The 20981-nt window shown below is 41.9% G+C and overlaps 3 protein-coding genes across 4 annotated transcripts; 1 reads left to right on the top strand and 2 right to left on the bottom strand.

The window, feature by feature from the left end:
• Window positions 1–536: 536 nt before the first annotated feature.
• Fim (plastin-2 Fim) lies at window positions 537–14888 on the bottom strand. 2 transcript variants are annotated; one of them, XM_032439320.2, is made up of 6 exons: window positions 6057–6074; window positions 5436–5610; window positions 2597–3707; window positions 2248–2526; window positions 1560–1813; window positions 537–1487 (listed from the first exon to the last, which is right to left on the bottom strand). In XM_032439320.2, exons 2-6 carry the CDS (start codon window positions 5511–5513, stop codon window positions 1296–1298), a joined length of 1914 nt encoding a protein of 637 aa, XP_032295211.1. In that variant the 5' UTR covers window positions 5514–5610; window positions 6057–6074; the 3' UTR covers window positions 537–1295. The 2 variants fall into 2 exon arrangements, with proteins under 2 accessions (XP_032295211.1, XP_015026574.1); XM_015171088.3 differs by lacking the exons at window positions 5436–5610; window positions 6057–6074 and adding an exon at window positions 14117–14888.
• Window positions 14889–15359: 471 nt separating this feature from the next.
• SMC3 (structural maintenance of chromosomes 3) lies at window positions 15360–19710 on the top strand. Its single transcript, XM_002054914.4, has 5 exons — window positions 15360–15496; window positions 15559–15673; window positions 15738–15877; window positions 15941–19060; window positions 19119–19710. The coding sequence occupies exons 1-5, from the start codon at window positions 15482–15484 to the stop codon at window positions 19329–19331; spliced, it is 3603 nt and encodes a 1200-aa protein (XP_002054950.3). The 5' UTR covers window positions 15360–15481; the 3' UTR covers window positions 19332–19710.
• A 340-nt stretch (window positions 19711–20050) lies between these two features.
• Window positions 20051–20968, bottom strand: LOC6631878 (uncharacterized). The gene has a single exon (XM_002054915.4). The coding sequence runs from the start codon at window positions 20873–20875 to the stop codon at window positions 20216–20218; it is 660 nt and encodes a 219-aa protein (XP_002054951.1). The 5' UTR covers window positions 20876–20968; the 3' UTR covers window positions 20051–20215.
• Window positions 20969–20981: the final 13 nt, after the last annotated feature.

The following is a 20981-nucleotide window of genomic DNA, read 5'->3' as shown; positions in this document are numbered from 1 at the left end:
TATAATTCTAAACAATTAGAAAATGCCACATCATTTTCAAGATATTGGGATATCAAAATAGTACACAGCTGGATTGTGGTAATAACGTTGTTCGTTTTCGATAAGTTTACAACAAAATTAAAATGGGCTTTATGCAATTTTAAAATATTGCTGAAAAGCAATTAAATATAATAGCTTGTCGATGTGTTTCGCTGGGTGTAAATAAATGCCAGTTGATATTGGTTTCCTGTTTTGTTGTTGTTTTTATTATTTACTTTATTACTTTAGTTTCGTAATGCGCATGATATTACTTTTATTTATGTCCAATTTCAAGTCGCCTCTTTGCACTAAGAAAAACAACAGACATATTACTTGCTAGCTCTTTCTAAGCCATGCCCTGTTGCCATTCCGCTCTAATGTGAAGCACGCACACGCACACGCACACACACACACACACACACACACACATACACACGAGCAGACGAGCACACGAGCGCACACACCAGCACGCACACACACGCAAAGAAAATATTATAAAAAAATTAAAACAAACAAAATGGGCTTTTAAAAGTTTACTTACAATTAGAACAAAAAAGTTGCCGCATTCACTCACATCTTTGTCCCTTTTCTTTATCAGGCAACTCTTTATGCAAAAATAGATTATGTATAAATATACATATATAGTTATATATATATATGTATATTCTTTATGTATATTGTATTGTTTTATGTGTATGTTGATGCATATATTGTTTATAAATATATATTACAAAGTATTTAGTTTCTATTATTAAATTTGTTACAAAATTTCTTGCACGTTCAACTCTCGGCGTAAACAGATACAACTAAAGCAGAAAAGGGCCAAACCTTTATTTATAAAATAAGGTTTTCACTTTATATAGTTAAACAATAAATTTTTGTTTACAAAAAAAAATTGGTTATAATGAGCACATGCAACACAAAAGGTGTTGTGTGTGTGGTTTTTGTTTTTTTTTTGTTTTCAACTTTTTTACGCTTAATTACAATAGCAAAAAAATAATACAATAATAATAATAAAAAAAAATTCTAAAAGAACGTTTACAAGAACAATTTGCGGGGCGCAGCTATTGTTAATGTCGGTGTTGTTTGTTGTCGTTGTGTTGCGCCACGTATTTAAAAGTTAGTTTCAGTTAATTAGCAAATACACATGCACGTGTATGCATGGGCGTACGTATTGTTTACAATATTTTGTTGTTGTTGTTTTTATAATTGTTACTCCTTTTGTCTAAGTATAATTGAGTAGTTGTTGTCGTCGTTGTTGCTGTTGCTGCCACAATTCAATTGCTGTTGTTGTGGTTGTTCTGATCGACACTGTCCATGTTGGGCACATAATCCAGCGCCATCATGCAGGCAAAGACGGTCATCACCATCTTGGGCTTGACCTCGGTTATGTCCTCGGGCAAGGCGTAGACACGTGCGCCAATTTTGCGCGCCATGGAGATGGCATACTTGGCATTGGCCAGGTTGTCCTGCGCAAAGGGATAAGAAGGCATTAAGAACTAGCCCAATTATGTAGTTGTTTATTTTTCTGGGGTACATACCTCCTGTGTGCCGCTGGTACGCACCAGTTCGTAGTTAATGCTGCCCTCCTTGATGGCATCGATCAGATCAATTACTATCTTGCCGTCGGCAATTGCCGGATCGTTAAAGTTCCTCAAATGCGACTGCTTGCCGGCATCGGAGAGGCGTGTGTTCACCCACTGGACAATCTCCTTCTCAATGATGGGATTGCCCGAGTTGGCCAGCCGGGACAATATAGACAATGTGTAGGCGCGCATCAGCTGCCAGATCAGAGCTGTGTAAAGGAGAGACAAGCAAATTTCAAATTAAATAGTCTAACACAGGCCAGCCAGTTAAACTTTTACGAGTGTCAAATAAAGGAATAGCTAATGTAATTAAAGGGTCTGCTAATCGTGTTAATCGGAAAAAACAAACAAGTGTCTGTTGTTTGTAGCGAGTCTGGTCGCAAGTGAAGCGCTGCCATTAAAACGTTTACGGATGTGACCCAAAGAGGAATTACAAAAGAGAGGAAAATTAAGGATCAAGTAAGTTAAACGGAGCATCTATTTGTTAACGAAGTGTTTGAGAGACTAGCCAAAGTGTCGTTTTTGCATCGTTGCCTGAGAGTTGTTCTCGAATACGGCAGAAAAAAAAATGACGCTGGCTACAGTGTTGTCAATGTGATATTTGGTAATAAGCTTAATCCGGATGGTTGGCTTTAGAACGTACCGAGTGTGAGCGTGGCATTGCCATCGTTCAGATCCTGGCCAGCAATGCCGACCAGCGAGAACTTCAATTGCTTGCCCAGATCAACGGCATAGTTGCAGTTCTCCAGCTTCTCCATGAACTTGCGCAGCGGCGTGAAGCGTTTGTGGACGCGACTCCAGTTCACAATGCCCGGCTTGATGACATCAAACAGCTGAAAGATGACCAGGCCATCGGCCAAATCCGAGTACAGCCAATTGACGTGCGGCGCCACGCCCATGGAGTTCATCCAGTTGCGATAGGCTATAATAAAAAAGAAGAGGAGAAGGCATATGAATTAGGATGCGCTGCTGGTGATGGGCCATTAATTTACTCTTCTCCTCGCGCGTCTCCTCGATGGACTCGAGACCCTCGATCTGTTCAGGCTTGTCCAGGCCGGGATGGTTGTTGAACAGATTGGCCACAAAGGCCAAGTTCAGCTTGTAGACACCATTGACGACGTCCTGTGGCGTGAGGAAACTGCGGCAATTCAACTTGGCCGCCTGCTGCAGCATAATCTCAGCGCGCTGCTGCAGATCGGATTCGCGAAGTGCATCCAGATTGACATCGGCCTCGTTGCCGGCGATTTGCTTAAGCAGATGCGAGTAGATTTCCGAGTCGACAATATCCGACTGGAAGTTGGTGCAGCGTCTCGAGATGCCGGCACGCTCCAGATGATGGTTCACCCAGCGCAACAATATGGCCTCTGGCGACATTTTCATCAGATCCTCGAGCCGTTCATTGTCAAAGAGCAGACCAGCCAGGCCGGGACAGCTGTCCAGGGTAATATGACTGAACAGGCCAATGCGAATGATCTGCCAGAGCAGGCCGAGCACCAAATGCGGCTTGCCCTTGGCCAGATCGTGGGCATCAATGTTGACGATGTTGCAGCCAATGGCCTGCGAGGAGACGAGCGCTAGCGTCAAATTCTCGAACTCGCGATAGACGGTCAGACTCTTCTTGTTAATGGCGCGCTCATCGATGGTATCGGGGCAGGAGTGATTGATGATCTTGCACAGCAAGATGCCGTCTTTGATCGATTGATATAGACGCTTGCCCTCGGCATCAATGGGCAGCAGATGCTGCAGGTCCTTATCATGGCCCAGATTTGAATTGATCCAATCGGAGAAGGCCAGTTGCTCCTCGAGCCGCACCGAATGCGTGGTACCCTCCGACGATATGCTGGACATGCCGCCCAACGTCTCTAGGTTCTCCTTTTTTGATACAACCGTCTTAAATGTGCTGGCCACATCCTTTGACTTCAGATCCAGGCACAGTGTCTCAAACTCATCCAAGTTCAGTTTGCCCTGATGCGCTGTGCGCTGTTTGCTTTTGAACTCGTCAATCATTTCGCGCACCTGATAGCCGGCCAGCTTGAAGCCCACCTGATTGAGTGCATCCTTCAGCTCGTGCAGATCAATGAAACCATCCTTATTCGCGTCCAGCTGCAAGTGTGACAAGCATAGATAGCGCGAGTTAGAAATCTTTGATGACTAATGATATTCTTACTCATTGCCCACTTATTTAGGCAAATTTCTAGTTTTATTCGGTGACTCAGCGATTGGATTCCGCCGCCGCCTCACAAATAAATGAAATGGAATTGTTGCCCTCCCGAAATGCTAAGCAGACGACGTGCCGGCGCATATTCCAGCGGCAGTTCCTCCGACAACCCATTTCAATTGATGGAGGCATATGTTTTATTTGAGGCATTACCTCACCTGCGTATGTAAAAGTTCTGCCAATCACATTCTCATTTCTCCACTCCCCTCCCCTCCCCTCTCCACCTAACCCACTCTCTTTTAATTTCTTCTATCTATCTATAGAAATTGTCGGTTATTCTTCCATCGGATTCCTGCCGATGCCTTATCAGCTACGCAGTCTTTGCTGATTAATTAATTATTATTATTAAGAAAAATCTGTTGAATTCTTTAATTTACATTCACTACCTTGTACATTTGTAAGTACTACTCAGCACAAACAGATGAATATTCACATAAGCATCTCAATATTTAAAATATTATCTCTGAATGTTTTCATGTATAAGTACTTATAGGGTATTTCAGTTAAGGAAACGATGTAAGTTTCAGAGATCTTACGATCTCTTCCACGAAAGAGAAACATTATTATTTATTGTTGAAATTTTTAAAATATAAAGTCTTTACACAAAGATTGAAAAACATGACAAATACATGATTTAACCGGCAAACAATAGACGTTCTCGTCAAATAGTAAAGCCAAGCCCAAATGGAAGTATATGTCGAGTTGGTGGTTGGTGTAGAAATTAGTTGCAATCCCCAAGCCCCCATTGACAAGCGCAAACATTTCGACATGGAGGAATCGCAAGCGTTTACGACTTTGGTGTGAAATTCTCATCATGGCCAGATATAGGTATACACACACACACACACACACACTCGTATGCTTTTGTATATGGTTGGAGCAGGGGTCTAGAGATGGGTATATTGTATGGAATTTGTGTCGTTCGGCTCGATGATGATGATGTTGGCTGTTGGCTGTTTCGTTTGCTTCGCGTTTCCCGATAAGATAAAGTTTTGTGGCAAAATGGCAACAAAATCGAATATAGCACCAGTTTACGTATATGGTAATGATTACGAGCGAATATATAGTGAGTGGTAACTGGGCGAGACGCTGAGACGGGGCGACCGATAACGGTTGTTGTTGTCGTACCTCCCTTCAAGGGTGTTGGCTTTGGCCTAGGCAAAATACTTATCTATGTATGTGATAGGCCCGGCACAGGGCACAGGCGAAAATGGTCACCATGGAATGAGTGACAATAAACGGAAGTTCGTGGTCAGTTGATTGCGATTGCGTGGCGCGTGAACTTTATCAAAGGTGTTCACTGTAACTGTCTATATAAAAAGAGCAGCCAGCCCATAGAAGTATTTTTTGTGAGCTTGTCTGTGTGTTATCGATTAAAAAAAAAAAATAAAACAAAAGAAAAAAAAACAGTGTGCCGACAATGGCGGCACAAGAACAAGCATAGTGAGAGCAAACACTTCTGATTACGTGAATTGTGAGTAATAAAAAAAATATGTATGAAATAAAAAAAAAAAAAATTGTTGAAAATAAATTAAAAAGTGTTAAGCACTGTGGCGCCATCTAGATGCCAACGATCTCTCTATATGTATATCTCTATGTATATATGTACATACATCGGGCAGCATTTCTTCCAGATTCTGCTTGAACTCCTCGACGCTTTCATGATGCTCAACGTTGATAATATCAGACATTTTTGATATATTATTCGATAGGTTTTCGTTTTCAGGGGCACTTTGGTTTTTATTCAATTTGAATGTTTTCTTTGCCTCTTGCTTAGCCACTTAATTGCTGAGCAAAATAAACAAAAACAAAATAAAAATTATGCGTGAATTAAGTAAATTGATTTAATACAAACACACGCACGCACACACAGAAACGAAAACAAAAACATAAACGAAGGAGAAGCCACAAATGGAGCTATATATATGAAGAATGGCGAGGGGGTCGGTCAAAGGCGCGCGGACACGCGATCGTTATGAGTGCGCGGCACGAGTGCTGAACGACAGGCGATTGAAAGCGGCTGCACCAATTAACCGTTATGTGGTTAACTTCTCGAGAGAGAGAGAGAGAGAGAGAGAAAGAGAGAGAGTGCACAGTAATGGCGCGAGAACAAAACTTGACGAATGACCACAAGTCGCGAGAGCTTCGATTGAGCAAACGGGAGAGAGAGCAAAGGATTTGCCACAAACTGAGTTAGCGCGCGCGACTGGTTGGCAAAGGGTTGGCGAAATTACTCTGCTTGCGGGCGTTTGCTGTTAGCGCCACTGGACGAGCTGTACTACTAATTGAGCGCCTGGCGCAGTGCGCACTATTTATGCCTTTTCTTTTATCAGAAGCAGAAAACCCATGCTCTCATACTCGCGCACCTCTCCCGCAAATCGAGTGCGCAGCAGAGTTTATGATAAGACCGCTGAGCACGGTCGATCGATCGATCGATCGATCGATGGAGACCAAACCATATTGAAGAGCGGCTGTTTTTATGCCCTGAATCATGTGTGTTGCCTTGCTGTACTCTGTTTTCCTTCTTATGCTTTTTGTTATTCTTTTACTTTTGGTTAGTCACATCAGCAATCAAAAGTTCTTAGCCTATTGACAAGTTAGTCATGCATCGACTGCACATTTCAATTTACTTATTTCAATTAGATTCTATTTTGATTCAATTTGCATGCCACTTGAGTTCTATAAAAAATAAAGTCATATGAGCCAGTAATTGGGTTCTATATACGTATGTATGTAGGTTTTTTTTTTTTTTTTTTTTTTTTTTTTGGGTATTTTGGTCATTTGCTCTGATAAGAGGCACCCTAACCAGTCAACCAACCTGCCAACCTGCCAATCTGCCAACCTACCAAGCGAGCAACAATAACAACAAGAAGCGAGCAACGCCTTGCTCCACATTGAATTCAATACGTCAGCCGGTCAGTCAGTCAGTCCACAAATTTGTGGTGATATCGATTAAGAATATCAGATTACGTTTAATAATCGTGTGCTGGATTGTGTAATAGGGTTGTTATAACATCGATCGGTTGAGTTAAAACAGTTTTGGGTCATTTGTGTTTTATTTCAAAGATCTTAAAGAAACGTCTTACCATAAATTCACTAACTTTCAATAAATTATTCATTTTGCTGCAACAATTTCAATAGCTATGTCAATTTTTTGATTTCTATCATTTTTTTTTTGGCAAATGTGGCAACTCTTTTTCAAGTGCCAAAAACCTGTAACAAACTGCTTACGCATCGAAATTGTATTTTTTCTTTAAAATCATACAAACTTACTTAAATATATATGTGTGTTTCCTGTATGTAATTGGTAAGAACTTATATTTTTTCAAGTTATGACACTTAAGTTACTTTTAAAGAGAGAATCCAAGAGCGCTTTGCGGTACGAGAAAGGAACAGAGAGACAGACAGAGAGAGAGAGAGAAAGAGAGCGCCAGCGAGAGAAACATGTCACTTAAACGTAATTGGTTTTTTAATAGCCATTGTATCAGCCAGGGAATAATGTGCCAATTGCCTTTTGCCAACTAATGTCTTGTTAAACATAAATTGAATACTCTTTTGTCAAAGATAAGAAAATGTTACGATAAGAACCCCAACCAAACGCAAACAGTTAGTTATAGTTATTTATTAAGCTCAAGCGTTATAATTGAGCACATTCGACAAATTGGCCCAAAAACTAGCCAAGGCCCAATCTTCGCCCAGCAATCATTATTAACTGTACGCCTCAGTCTAGGTCTTCAGGATGACTAATTCCAGGCGATACAATGGCCAAACATTGTTCAAGACAAGGGTCTTCAAGCCTCTCTGCTGGTTCGAGCTGTTGGTTTTGTTGTGCTATTGCATGTTTTTTTTTTCAATACCCTGAACCCATTAAAAATGGGTATAAGGGTATATCTTCGACCCCATAAAGTATATAAATTCTTGATCATCACCAATAGCCGAGTCGATCAAGCCATGTCCGTCTGTCCGTCCGTCCGTCCGTTGAAATTTTATATGTAGATGCTCCTAGTTCCCGCGCAGATCGAGTTTGTTTCCGATAATCGATACCTTACTCCGTTTCCAAGCAATCGATAAAAATCGATATCGACATCCTGTTTTTTGGGCAATTTTGGTAAATAATAAGAGTTAGAGTCAGCAAACTTTACATATAGCTTCTAAAATAAAATATATATATGCATTTGATGTTGGAAGAAAAGGGTTCAGGGTATCCTCTAGTCGGGAGCTCCCGACTAGAACCTCTTACTTGTTTTTTTTTTTTTGTCATATTGTTGCGATTTATTGCCCATTGTTCAGAACTGAATGCAACTGGCCCAACGGCTAATTTCGTACCCAGCTGACAGCAGGGTTAGCTTTTAATTTACATACATACGTATCGCTTACCGTTGTATTTATACAGCTTTCGGTTTAAGTGCAAAGCTGTCAATCGCCTATTTGTGATGCATGCAGTTGAGCTGAGGAGTTATCGATTGTATCGATAACTTTCTTTTGCCAGATTCAACAGTTAGTTTGTGTTGTGTTGACAAGGCCAAAACAAGTGCGTTAATATGTATTTAATGACAAGAAAGTTCGCGATAGTCGCATGTGATTTGAATTGTTTTTGGACACAATAAAATATATATTTATATATGAATAACAACTAGAAATATATAATGTCTAAAAATATTCCATACTTTGATTAATCTGGTTAATCAAATTGATAACATTTGACTTTCGCAACGTAAAAATGTAACTTTGCAATCTTGAATAGTCATCAATTACATATTTTAACTGTGACTAATACTAATCACATTTACAACTTAATATGCATATTATAATACACATACGCATTGTACTTTAATTTACCTTGAGTGTTAACAAGTTCAAGTTCGTTTCTTGGCATTGTAAAGAATCGCTTTGGTGGCTAAGCCGAAAAAAAAAAAAACAAAACAAGAAAAAAGCAGGTAAGCCAAGCAAAAAGGTCAGAAACAAACGGCAACATACACAAACCGTAATTATGATTATGACAATCAGCGCGCGAGAGTTTTGTTAATGAACTTTGTTGTGATTGTCATTTGAAGTCAATTTACAGCAAATGAAGTTCATTAGTGGGCCAAAAGATCCTAAATGGTGTTTAGCTGCTTGTTTCTTTTATTCTGTGCTTCTTTCCTCTCTTAAGTCAACTGCTTTGCTGACGATATTTAATCGCGGCCGGTCGTGTAAAGTTTCCCGACACATCTCTAATGCTCTCTGACGTCAGCAGCTTAATTTCAGCCCACCCACAAAATGTCAACCCAGGCGCAGTTACCTACATATATAGATGTACATGTTATATATTTATATATATATATATATATATATATATATATATATATATATGTTACATGTATTTGTTGTTGTCTTTCGCTTTCGTTGAACCGGTTTTGTGGCCTGGAACCAGTTCACTAGTCAAATTCCAATTGCTCATGTCAGGCACGAACCTTTGTTTGCCCGCAACTAACTGGAAGTGGAGCATTCGCTGGTGACTATTTTAATGTTTGTCCAAAATGCCTGCATGCAGCCCGCGTAGCTCAAGCCGGAGCTGGAGCCCGACCTCGACAACAAAGGCGGCATTACATCAGCGCAACTTTAGCGGTTGACGTTGATTGAATCGGCATCGGCATCAATAAGTAAGTCAACAACATTGGAAACATGTTAATCAACACTGCTCATTGCGCTCTGAGTAAGTGTAGTATCTACATATCTATGCACACTTTGTCATTCCTCACATTGAGGCCGAGTACTTGGCACATCGATAAAGCAACCGATCATAAATAGTCAAAGGAAATCAATTGAACAAAAACTAATAATGAGCCACCCAACACATGATTATGTATATGACAATGTCTTTTCAGTTGTTGCTGTCATCTAAGAAATATCTTTAAATGCAGGGGCAGGGACTAACTGTGAAAATAGTGTAAAGTAGTTGCCTCCCGACAAAATTACAAATATTTAATTTCATGCTGTAGACTTCTAGAACAGATTGACCAGATATAATAAATGGTACAGTTATTTGCAGAATTTGCAAGTATTTAAATAATAAAATAAATAAAATAATAAATTAAACAAATATATTTGAAAAGTACTTCAAATGTAGATCTTTTAAAAAGCCTTAACCTAACCTTAAGCGTGATATAATTCAATCAAAGGCTCCTGAGGAATTCCAATGAGATTCGAAGTAAATTGTATGTAAATTTTACTTTTATTTTAATTCAATGCACTGCAGTCCTCGGTAGATGACCTGTTCAAGTCATTCAGTCTTTCGAAAAACAAGTAACCGGGTTCAAGTATCAGATTTGTGTTTAAATGTAGCCAAAGGCTATTGGAGCGAGAGCTAAATAAGTTACCCTAATAGTTTATGAACATATCCTATATTTATAATTTCTAATAATTAATTTTTTCTTACAAACTTTCACTGTAGCTCCATTTTAATATTCTTTAAAAGCAACTTACTCTTATGGTTTAATTTTTCATTTGGCTACCGACAATTTTGTCACCTGTAGAGTCCAGTGTGCTGTCAATTTGTGTTGTCGTCTTCATCAACGTTGTGGTTGTTGTCGTCGTCTTCGTCGTTGTTGTTTTTGTAGTTGTTGTTGTCGTTCAGTTAATTAAAATTTGTAACACGTACAACAAATTTGACTCTGCACATTGCCTGTACGAGCCGAGCTTGCATGTAATAAATTTTTTTATGTAGAAATTGGCAATGCGGCCAACAAGATAAAGAGCCGAACACACACACGCGCACGCGTAGTGCATACACAACACACATACTTTCTCAGAAAGCCAAGTGAATTGTATAATCAGTAGTGACACATATCCGCCGCATAGACGAACCAAATGACCACTTGCCCTGCCACAATTTAACTTTTTGTGTCTGTTGTGTTGGGCGTGGCCGTGGCTGAGCCATTGCAGTTTTGAGTGAAACATAATACGAATATTAGTCATAAGGATAAATGATACGCATACTCGTTACACGGAGTGAGTCAGCAGCCGCTGGGAACTACGCGTAGCAAAACAGACAAAGTCATATAGCTGACGCTTGGATTGGGGGAGCACACCTTTAAGGCGTGTTAATTAGCGTAAACGCTGGCCATATGACAAATTAGCAGTTAGCTGTGGCGCTGCCACCCTGGTAAATATTGGTAATGAGGCAGTAAATCGTTCGGTGTCTCTGTTTGCACATCTCTCTCCCCCTCTCTCTCTCTCTCTCTCTCTCTCTCTATCTCTCTCCCCGTATTTCTCTCTCTATCTCCATCTCCACCGACAGATGCGCTGGGGCGGGGGAAAAGTGAAAACTTGCACAGAAAAGCTGGCAAATAAACCGATCAAAATAAACTTGGGGAGTGCATAAACATATACATTAACGTTGTTATCGGCGCTATAAAGTAACTGTTAATCTGAGTTCATGAAACTCCGCACGTTTAAAGCCTAAAAAATAAAAAAAAAAAAAAAAACAAAACAAAACAAGAGACAAGAGACAAGAGACAAAGTAACGCATTAAAAATCACTTTCGCTGCATTTGTGCACAGTGTTACCAAGGCGGGCAATTCCGTTTCTCAACTGAAGCTGAGTCAGATTTTAAAATGCATTTTTTGATATCTTTATGAAAAAAAAAATGTACTTTATAATTGAATAATAAATCAACATTTGTGCATGCATACATGTTATTAATTGATTTCATAATACTTATCACGTATTGTGCACACTGTACGTGTGGTAAGTAAATGTGTATCTTCATTTTTCATCATTTGCTGCATTTAAAATTCCAAATGCACTGATGTCATTGTATGGTATCCACATACAAATATAAATGCGAAATCAACTGTCATTCCCAATGTCTCACTAAACCACTGTACTCGTCGTGTTGCACGACTTTTGAGTGACACTGTAAATTGTTTGGCATATGCATTAATAAATGGAACGTCATATGGGCTTTGTCTAAATGGAAAGAATGTTTAAGTGTATGCATAAGTAGCCTCTTCCATTCCCCTTGCCATTGCCCTATGTACTTCGTGCACTTAAAGTGCACTTGATAAAAGCCAAGCGCAGCCACGAAAATAACAAAAACAACAAATGCAATTGTTGTTGCTGTGTGAATAGGCACAGAAACAACTACAACTACTACTACAACAACAAAAACAACAACAACAACAATGACGACGACGACGACGACGACGACGACTACAGACCTAATAAACGCAACCCAATGAATTATGTGCCTGCCTACCCACTTCTTTCATCCAACTTAAGACATGCAAGCGGCAAGCGTTCTGATAAGCCATAAAAATATGTGTGCACATGTATTTACATATACATATAAATAGATACATAGATACATACATATCTGAATGGACAGACACTCAAAATGCAAGACTTTGCGGCAATTACTGCTGACAGTCCCACGCACAGGCCGAAAAGACAAACAACAGCAATGCTTTGTGCGAGTGTCTGGCAACTCTGTTTCTGATTGACATAAACAAAAGCAAAGTCAGCATAGTTGAAGGCAGCGAGCGGCCACTTAAATGCGGAACAAGTCGAGCTCGGTCTCTTTTTCTTTCCCCTTCTCTTTTACATACTCATCAACTGGCTGGCTGCATTAGTCATCGCAGCAGCAAAAGCTCTGATTAATAAAATCAACAGCAACAAAAATCCACTTTCAAGTGTCAATCAGTGCGAGTGCCAGTATTATTTAGCGTGCGACACCCCCGCACAATGTCCGCCGCCACCGCTGCACTCATTGTTATTTTTAAGCAGCGCGTTTCTCTCTTAGTTATCCTTTTTATCGTTTCGCTTGCCACGACTTTTTATGAGTGACGCGCGCGCGCTTGTAACAATGACACATTGTGTTTAGATTAACGTTACGCGCGTGCGCTCCCGCGCCTCTCGCTTAACTGTTAATAAACGCAAATGCATTAAGCGACGAGTGGGCGGACGAAGACGAAGTAGAAGCAATTACAGTTGGCAAATCGAAAAACTACACCTGAAAACTATTAAACGTGTGAGAGATTGTGTCCATATATGTGCATAAGTACTATAAAGAAATTGTACAGAATTACAGCTGCCCCTTGAACCAGTCAGCGGGGCTAAATAACATCGCCGCTGATGATGATGTACAGTGGACGCTCCCTTGGACAGACATCTTATTTAGCCGCCAAACATTTTTCGTTAATTTTTGAAAACAATAACACTCCGGCAATGGAGGCTACATTAACTGGGCGCAGATACTATTTTTTTTAACAACGAATTTCTTACGCTACATATGTATGTATCTTTAAAGCGGTATATTTCCTAGCAGGACAAAAAACGGAATGCAAATCGCGGATGTCCGCCCAAAATGGCTTTCACTGTATTTGCTCTTCGTCTCTGGTTTACGGGCTGCTGGCGGCTGCTGAGTCGTAGTTTTTCACGCTCTCCCATCTTGGCAAGTGTCTCTGTATGTGTTTGTGTTTTTATTTTAAGCTGAAACTGGTTTGTGTTTGCCTTCTTTGCTCTGTCGTGTTGTCATACTATGAAAATACTTACGTCCCTGCATACCCACATACATTTGAATGTATGGGTATGTACATACATATATATTATTCAAATGTTATTTTCGCGAAATTCATATGAAATTCCAAGTAAAGTGAAAGAAGCATGCGTTGTCTTGCCGCTACCTAGTTTTACGCGGATTAGTCATGCTGTAGAAGGAGGGGGTTTGGAACGGGGAATGGTGGGTAGACAGACATTGAACTTGTGCGTCAGCAGGGGCAAGGCGCATGCGCTGCTGCTGCTGCTGCGGCTTTGATTTTGCACTGGCTCGTCTGCATGCACAGCAAGGCATGTCGTGGCCACCACCCAAGGGAACTTGTTTTTCCCCATGCACAGCGTCGCGCTCCCCCACGCACACATACACACGCATATATTTATATTTGTGTACATATGTATATATGCATGGCGGCTGGAGCATTACCGTTAGCTGTTGTTGATGTCGCTCTCTTCATGGGGGGTTGTTGAAGGCCATTGTCGCTGCCGAAGTCGACGTCGACGCCGACACCCACATGCATCGGTTAACGGTTTTTCGTCGCAGCGCACCGCGCTACTGAATGACTCATGCAATTGAGCTTCAAGCTCCTCCTCCCCCACCCAACCCTTTACAGTGACGCCAAAAAAAGATTACAGTTCCACATATCGATTTAACATTTGAATATATGTTACATGTATGTTCATACGTACAGACACATGTTTATATGTGTGTGGTACGTGAATTAAGTTATGCTAAGAGTCATTTCGATTCTTAACTTACCTCTGTGAATTTCTCTTTTATCTCGGCCTTTTCATCATTGGATAAAGTTTTTGTAAATTTGTTTAGTGTTGCCATTTTGTTATTATTGCTCTTGTGTTGTTGTTGTTGTTGGTGCTGCTGGATGCTGTTGTTCTTGTTGCTGTTGCTTTTTCTTAATTGTTATATTGGATATTATTTAAATAAATTATAAAGTTAATTTCACTTTATCGCTACAGTCGCTGCCTCCGTCGCTGTCGCCGTTTTGCCGCTCTCTTATTGTTTTTGTTGTGCGAAAAACTGCGCTAGCTGCGTCGCGTTGCGTCGTTGCCGTCTGTTATGCTGTGTTGGTGGTGGGTTTGTTTGCTTGTTGGAGCTGGGCTTGGGTGGGAGGGGGGTCAATAGTGACACTTTCTTTTGGGTGGCGTTGGCAGCGGCTTTTATTTATGGCTGTTATTGTTGTTAATTCTTTTACGCTACTGCGCTGGATAATTGCTATTTAGCTATTTTCTCAATTTTGTTATTGCTTGCTTTTCGCCTCTTTCTATATATGTTTTGGCACACGATGCACGATTTTTGCACTTAACAAAATATGAATCTACAAAATCTGGTCTCACTCTACACTCGTATTTACACGTTGCTCTAAGCTCAGCTTATTTGCTTTTTTCGACTTTGGTGGTTTTGCCGGCTTCTGTTTGCGTACGCTTTGTTATTTGATAATCAATAACAATAACTCGACACTTTATGTATTGCTGGCAGGGCACACGAACCACGCGCAAGAAAGTCTGAATTAAAACTGATATGGCGATAAACAGTGTGACCGCTAGTGGCATACGAAAATATCTACATAAAATACTAACATTACAATTTTAATTTTTCAAAATATGCCGAAAAAATGCGGTTTTTAAGAATTGTGAGCAATTAACATTATTAATAATTTAAAAACAAAAATGGTTGATAAGGGGGGAGGGTGTTAAAAAAAAAGCAATTTGTGCTACCCATATGATTAATTTATATCTGACATCTACATAGGATCAATGAAATGCTAATGTAGCGTAGGTGACACTTTAGCGCCATTGCTTAACATTAGGAAAATAATTACAATCCGGCCAGCGCCAAGGGTCTTATTTAAAAATAATACTTATTGACTACGGGTAAAAACTCGTCAAAGCATTTTAAACGAATATTTCGCAATTATTTTAAAAATAAACATGAAAACAGATTCATGCGCAAATTAGAGTCAACATAATGCGGTTAACGCGCCATACACAGGTTACACAGAGTTGTTAAAGGCCAACGCCAAATCAAAACTGGCTGGCAACCCTGTGCTGGCGCAAATAAAAATATTGTGGTGTAGCTGTTTATTTATGTGTTTTGTGTCAAAATAAAATGCACATTAAGCAGGTGGGTAAACAACAAGATGCCAACTGCTTAATTGTCTCCAGCTTATTATCGAATATTTGCAGATTATAATACAAGGCTTTAAAAGTTACAAGGACCAGACGGTGGTGGAGCCATTCGATAAGCGTCACAACGTCGTCGTCGGACGCAATGGCTCTGGCAAAAGTAATTTCTTCTATGGTAAGCTTACTCTATTAATTGAATTGTTCTTACCATAAAATGATTAACATTTATCTTAATATAGCTATACAATTCGTGCTGAGCGATGAGTTCACGCATCTCCGTCCGGAACAGCGTCAAGCCCTACTGCACGAGGGCACAGGCGCCCGCGTCATATCGGCCTATGTGGAGATAATATTTGACAACTCGGACAATCGTGTGCCGGTAAGTGGGAACGTACAGTCATATGGAATATGTTGATAATTTAGCTACTTAAATGTATTGCAGATCGACAAAGAGGAGATTTACTTGAGGCGCGTTATTGGCGCCAAAAAGGATCAGTATTTTTTGAACAAAAAGGTGGTGCCACGCAATGAGGTCGTCAATCTGCTCGAATCGGCCGGTTTCTCCAGCTCCAATCCCTACTATATTGTCAAACAGGGTAAAATTAATCAAATGGCCACCGCTGCGGACTCGTATCGGTTGAAGCTGCTACGGGAGGTGGCGGGCACGCGTGTCTATGATGAACGCAAGGAGGAATCATTAAATCTGTTGAGGGAAACCGATGGGAAGGTGGAGAAGATAAGCGAATATCTAAAAACTATTGAGGATAGGCTGCAGACGCTGGAAGAAGAGAAGGAGGAGCTGAAGGAGTATCAGAAATGGGATAAAACAAGACGCACACTGGAGTACATACGCTATGAGACGGAGCTGAAGGATACTCGGCGCGCACTCGAGGAGCTGCTACTGCAGCGCAAATCCTCATCGGACAAGAAGAAGAACTATAACATTGAGATACAAAAGGCACAGGAGAAGATCAAGGAGGTGCAGAAGAACCTTAAGGAAGCCAAGAAAAAGGTACTCAGCACGAAGGAGGAACGCTCAGTTCTAATGACAGAACAGCAGCAATTGCTGCGCGAAAAGACCAAACTAGACCTGACCATAGTCGATCTAAATGACGAGGTACAGGGTGACAACAAGTCAAAGGAGCGCGCCGACCAAGAGCTCAAGAATCTCAAGGTGACCATAGCAGAGCGCGAAAACGAACTGGACGACGTAAAGCCCAAATACGAGTCGATGAAGCGCAAGGAGGAGGACTGCTCGCGCGAACTGCAGCTCAAGGAGCAAAAGCGCAAGGAGCTCTATGCCAAACAGGGGCGTGGCTCACAGTTCTCATCGCGTGAGGATCGCGACAAATGGATACACAATGAGCTGAAATCGATCAGCAAACAGACCAAGGACAAAATCAATCATCACGCCAAACTGGTCGAGGATCTGAAAAAGGATGCAACCTCCGAGAAAGATCTGGGCACCAAGATCGAGGAGCACTCCTCCGAGCTGGAACAGCTGCGCCTCCAAATAGATGAACACAATAAAAAGTACTATGAACTGAAGAAAACAAAAGACCAACACCAGTCCATGCGCAACGAGCTGTGGCGTAAGGAAACACAAATGACCCAACAGTTGCAGACCCAAAAGGAAGAGCTGTCGCGCGCAGATCAGGCGCTGCGCAGCATGGCCGGCAAGCCTATACTTAATGGCTGTGATTCGGTGCGCAAGGTGCTCGATAGCTTTGTGGAACGCGGCGGTCAATCGGCGGCAATAGCACGCGCCTATTATGGCCCGGTTATTGAGAACTTCAGCTGCGACAAGACAATCTATACGGCCGTCGAGGTGACTGCAGCGAATCGCCTGTTCCATCACATTGTGGAATCCGAATACGAGGGCACACAGATCCTCAAGGAGATGAACAAACTGAAGCTGCCCGGCGAGGTGACATTCATGCCGCTAAATCGGCTCCAAGTGAAGATACACGACTATCCAGATGATCCGGACTCGATACCAATGATATCGAAGCTCAAATACGATGAACAGCACGACAAGGCACTGCGTTATATCTTTGGCAAGACGCTGATCTGTCGTAATCTGGAGCGTGCCACGGAGTTGGCAAAGAGCACGGGCCTGGATTGCGTTACACTCGATGGCGATCAGGTGTCCTCGAAGGGTTCCCTCACCGGCGGATATTTCAATACGTCGCGTTCCCGTCTCGAAATGCAAAAGAAGCGCACTGAGTACACGCAACAGATAACCGAGTTCGAGAAGCAACTGAGCAAGCTGCGGAATGAGCTGAAGTCGACCGAGAACAGTATCAATTCGATTGTGTCCGATATGCAGAAAACGGAGACCAAACAGGGCAAGTCGAAGGATGTGTTCGAGAAGGTGCAGGGCGAGATACGGTTGATGAAGGAAGAGCTGGTGCGCATCGAGAAATATCGGGCGCCCAAAGAGCGTTCCTTGGCGCAGTGCAAGGCCTCGCTGGAGGCGATGAACAGCACCAAGGCCAGCCTGGAGGCGGAGCTAAAGCAGGAGCTTATGTCAACACTATCCAAGCAGGATCAGGGTGAAATCGATCAGCTGAACGAAGATATACGGCGTCTCAACCAGGAGAACAAGGAGGCCTTCACGCAGCGTATGCAGCTGGAAGTGCGCAAAAATAAGCTGGACAATCTGCTGATTAATAATCTGTTCAGGCGACGCGATGAGCTGATACAGGCGCTACAGGAGATCTCTGTGGAGGATCGCAAGCGTAAGCTTAACAATTGCAAAACGGAGCTTGTTTCGACGGAGAAGCGCATTAAGAAGGTCAATGCGGATCTGGAGGAAATTGAGAAGCGGGTCAATGAGGCTGTACAGTTGCAAAAAGAGCTGCAGCTGGAGCTGGAGACGCATGTGCGCAAGGAAAAGGAGGCCGAGGAGAACATCAACAAGGATAGCAAACAACTGGAAAAATGGACCACCAAAGAGAATATGCTAAATCAGAAAATCGACGAGTGCACCGAGAAAATTGCCAGCTTGGGCGCACTGCCCCAAGTGGATGCCGCCTACACACGCATTTCGCTAAAGAACATCTTTAAGGAGCTGGAGAAAGCCAATCAGCATCTGAAGAAATACAATCACGTCAACAAGAAGGCCCTCGACCAGTTCTTGAGCTTTTCTGAGCAAAAGGAAAAGCTCTACAGGCGCAAGGAGGAACTTGATGTGGGCGATCAGAAGATACACATGCTTATCCATTCGCTGGAGATGCAAAAAGTCGAGGCCATACAGTTTACATTCAAGCAGGTCGCCCAGAACTTTACCAAGGTTTTCAAGAAACTGGTGCCCCAGGGCGCCGGTTACTTGATACTGAAGACCAAGGACAACGAGGGTGAGGAAATGGAAAAGGAGGTGGCCAATTCGGATGCCTTCACGGGCATCGGCATACGCGTCTCTTTTACCGGCATCGATGCTGAGATGCGTGAAATGAATCAGCTATCTGGTGGCCAGAAATCTCTAGTGGCCCTCGCCCTCATCTTCTCTATACAGAAGTGCGATCCGGCGCCCTTCTATCTATTCGATGAGATCGATCAGGTAAGCTGACTTCCAGTTGATAGCTTGGGCTGTATTAACTGAGCTCCTGTTCAATTAGGCACTGGACGCAATGCATCGCAAGGCGGTAGCCGATATGATACACGAGCTAAGCGACACGGCCCAGTTTATTACCACCACGTTCCGGCCCGAATTGCTGGAGAATGCGCACAAGTTCTATGGCGTACGGTTTCGCAATAAGGTCAGCCACATTGATTGTGTAACCCGCGAGCAGGCCAAGGACTTTGTCGAGGATGATAATACACACGCTTAGAGACGTACCGCAACACACTGCCTAACAATCCTTTACCCCTCCTCCTCCTTATGCCTCCCCCGAACCCCTCCCACAAACATTCAAGCATTTCTTAGTGATTAGGCTGAATTTGTTTTTCATATTTCTTACAATTATCATTTTTTTTTTTTTCAACTTGATTTTCCTTAAAACTACATTTTTAAAGCCTTAAGTATGTTTGTATTGTCCTTGCTATACACTTGACCTGGCTAAGCAAAGTCTCAAACATATTCAATATATGTATCTGATTTGTTAAGAGGCTTGCTTCCACCAAGTACACAGTATGTGTCTGTACTCGTAATAAAAGGCAGAGATATTTACATATATATACAAATATACATATATACTATATGGTATTTTACACGTGGATTGTACTTTCCTAAAACGTGAAGCTGTACGTGAAATGTACTTTTGTAAAGCTTTGATAATAAGTTCAAAACTGTTGCTACGAAAATTTAGTTTCTCCCTGCAATCTAGGTTCGTTTTTCCACAGAGGAGTGTGGAATGATTTCCAATGAATTCTTGCATAGATCTTTATGAATGAGTTGAAAGATAATGGGGTAAACATTTGCGAGTGGATGCGCTTTTATTTTATGTTGAGCTTTGAAACGTAGGTTGAAGCAGATTGGATGAATCTCTAATGGTCTGATCGTCAATCAGTCAGTGACATCTATAAGTATAAGCTATAGATATTTGATGAGTTATGGATATACAAAACATTCGTTTATTGACTATAAATCCATTTGAATTAATCTCGAATTAACAAGGTATAAAAATCAACTCTAAATATAAATATGTCTTGAATTTGTTGTGCTAAATGCAGCATCAATTATAAGGTTAACAATGCCTCGTCACGTCGTCGGTCATCATCTGCTACTTTCGAGCAGCTCCTGCGTGGCATTAATGGCGAAAATAACAGAAAAACACATGCCAACAGTTTCCACCTCCAGGGCTGTGATGTTGTAGCGGAGCGTTAAGCGCCAAAGCACAAAGTTATTAAGCAGAACCAACAGGGCCAAGCCCAAGGACCACCAGTACTCATCGAATATGGCAATGCGCCAAAGGCAATAGACATTCCATAGCACGCACACTGTGAGATTGAAGCGTTCCAATTTGACCAGAACCGTCGCAGGCGGCGACTTCTCGCTGAGGCAGCTGCGCACGCTGGCCAGTGTCAAGATGCTGGAGTATAGGACGAGGACTACATAGCGCCAACTACTGCTGCCAGCACTTAGCTGATTGACATCCGAAATGCTTTGCAGCTGACCCACGATTAGTGTGACGAAGATGACCGGCGCATACCGTAGAGACTGGTCGCAAATCCGCCGCTGCACCTGGCCGGGATTAGGATGCGTGTAGCGCAGAATACAGAAGACGCTATGTGCAAAGAATAATCCATAGGCGACCAGAGCATGCCGGCCAACGCTGTAGTGTTTGAGTGCCCATCCGGAACTGACGGCCAATATAAAATTCAGCAGACCCAAAGACAGCTTGGAAGATAGCGAGCTGATGGCGCTGAGAGCCATAAGGACAGATGGTCAAAACAAGCAAACAAACAAACTAAACTAAAATTGCTATTGTTATTGTTGTCAGTCGAGCTGCCGCGACGATATACATATCGTAATTTTTCAA

Source organism: Drosophila virilis, chromosome X, assembly GCF_030788295.1.
Source record: "Drosophila virilis strain 15010-1051.87 chromosome X, Dvir_AGI_RSII-ME, whole genome shotgun sequence".
Taxonomy (NCBI): Eukaryota; Metazoa; Arthropoda; class Insecta; order Diptera; family Drosophilidae; genus Drosophila; species Drosophila virilis.
Note: the sequence above shows the minus strand (reverse complement) of the source record. Positions and strands in the feature narration are given on the sequence as shown.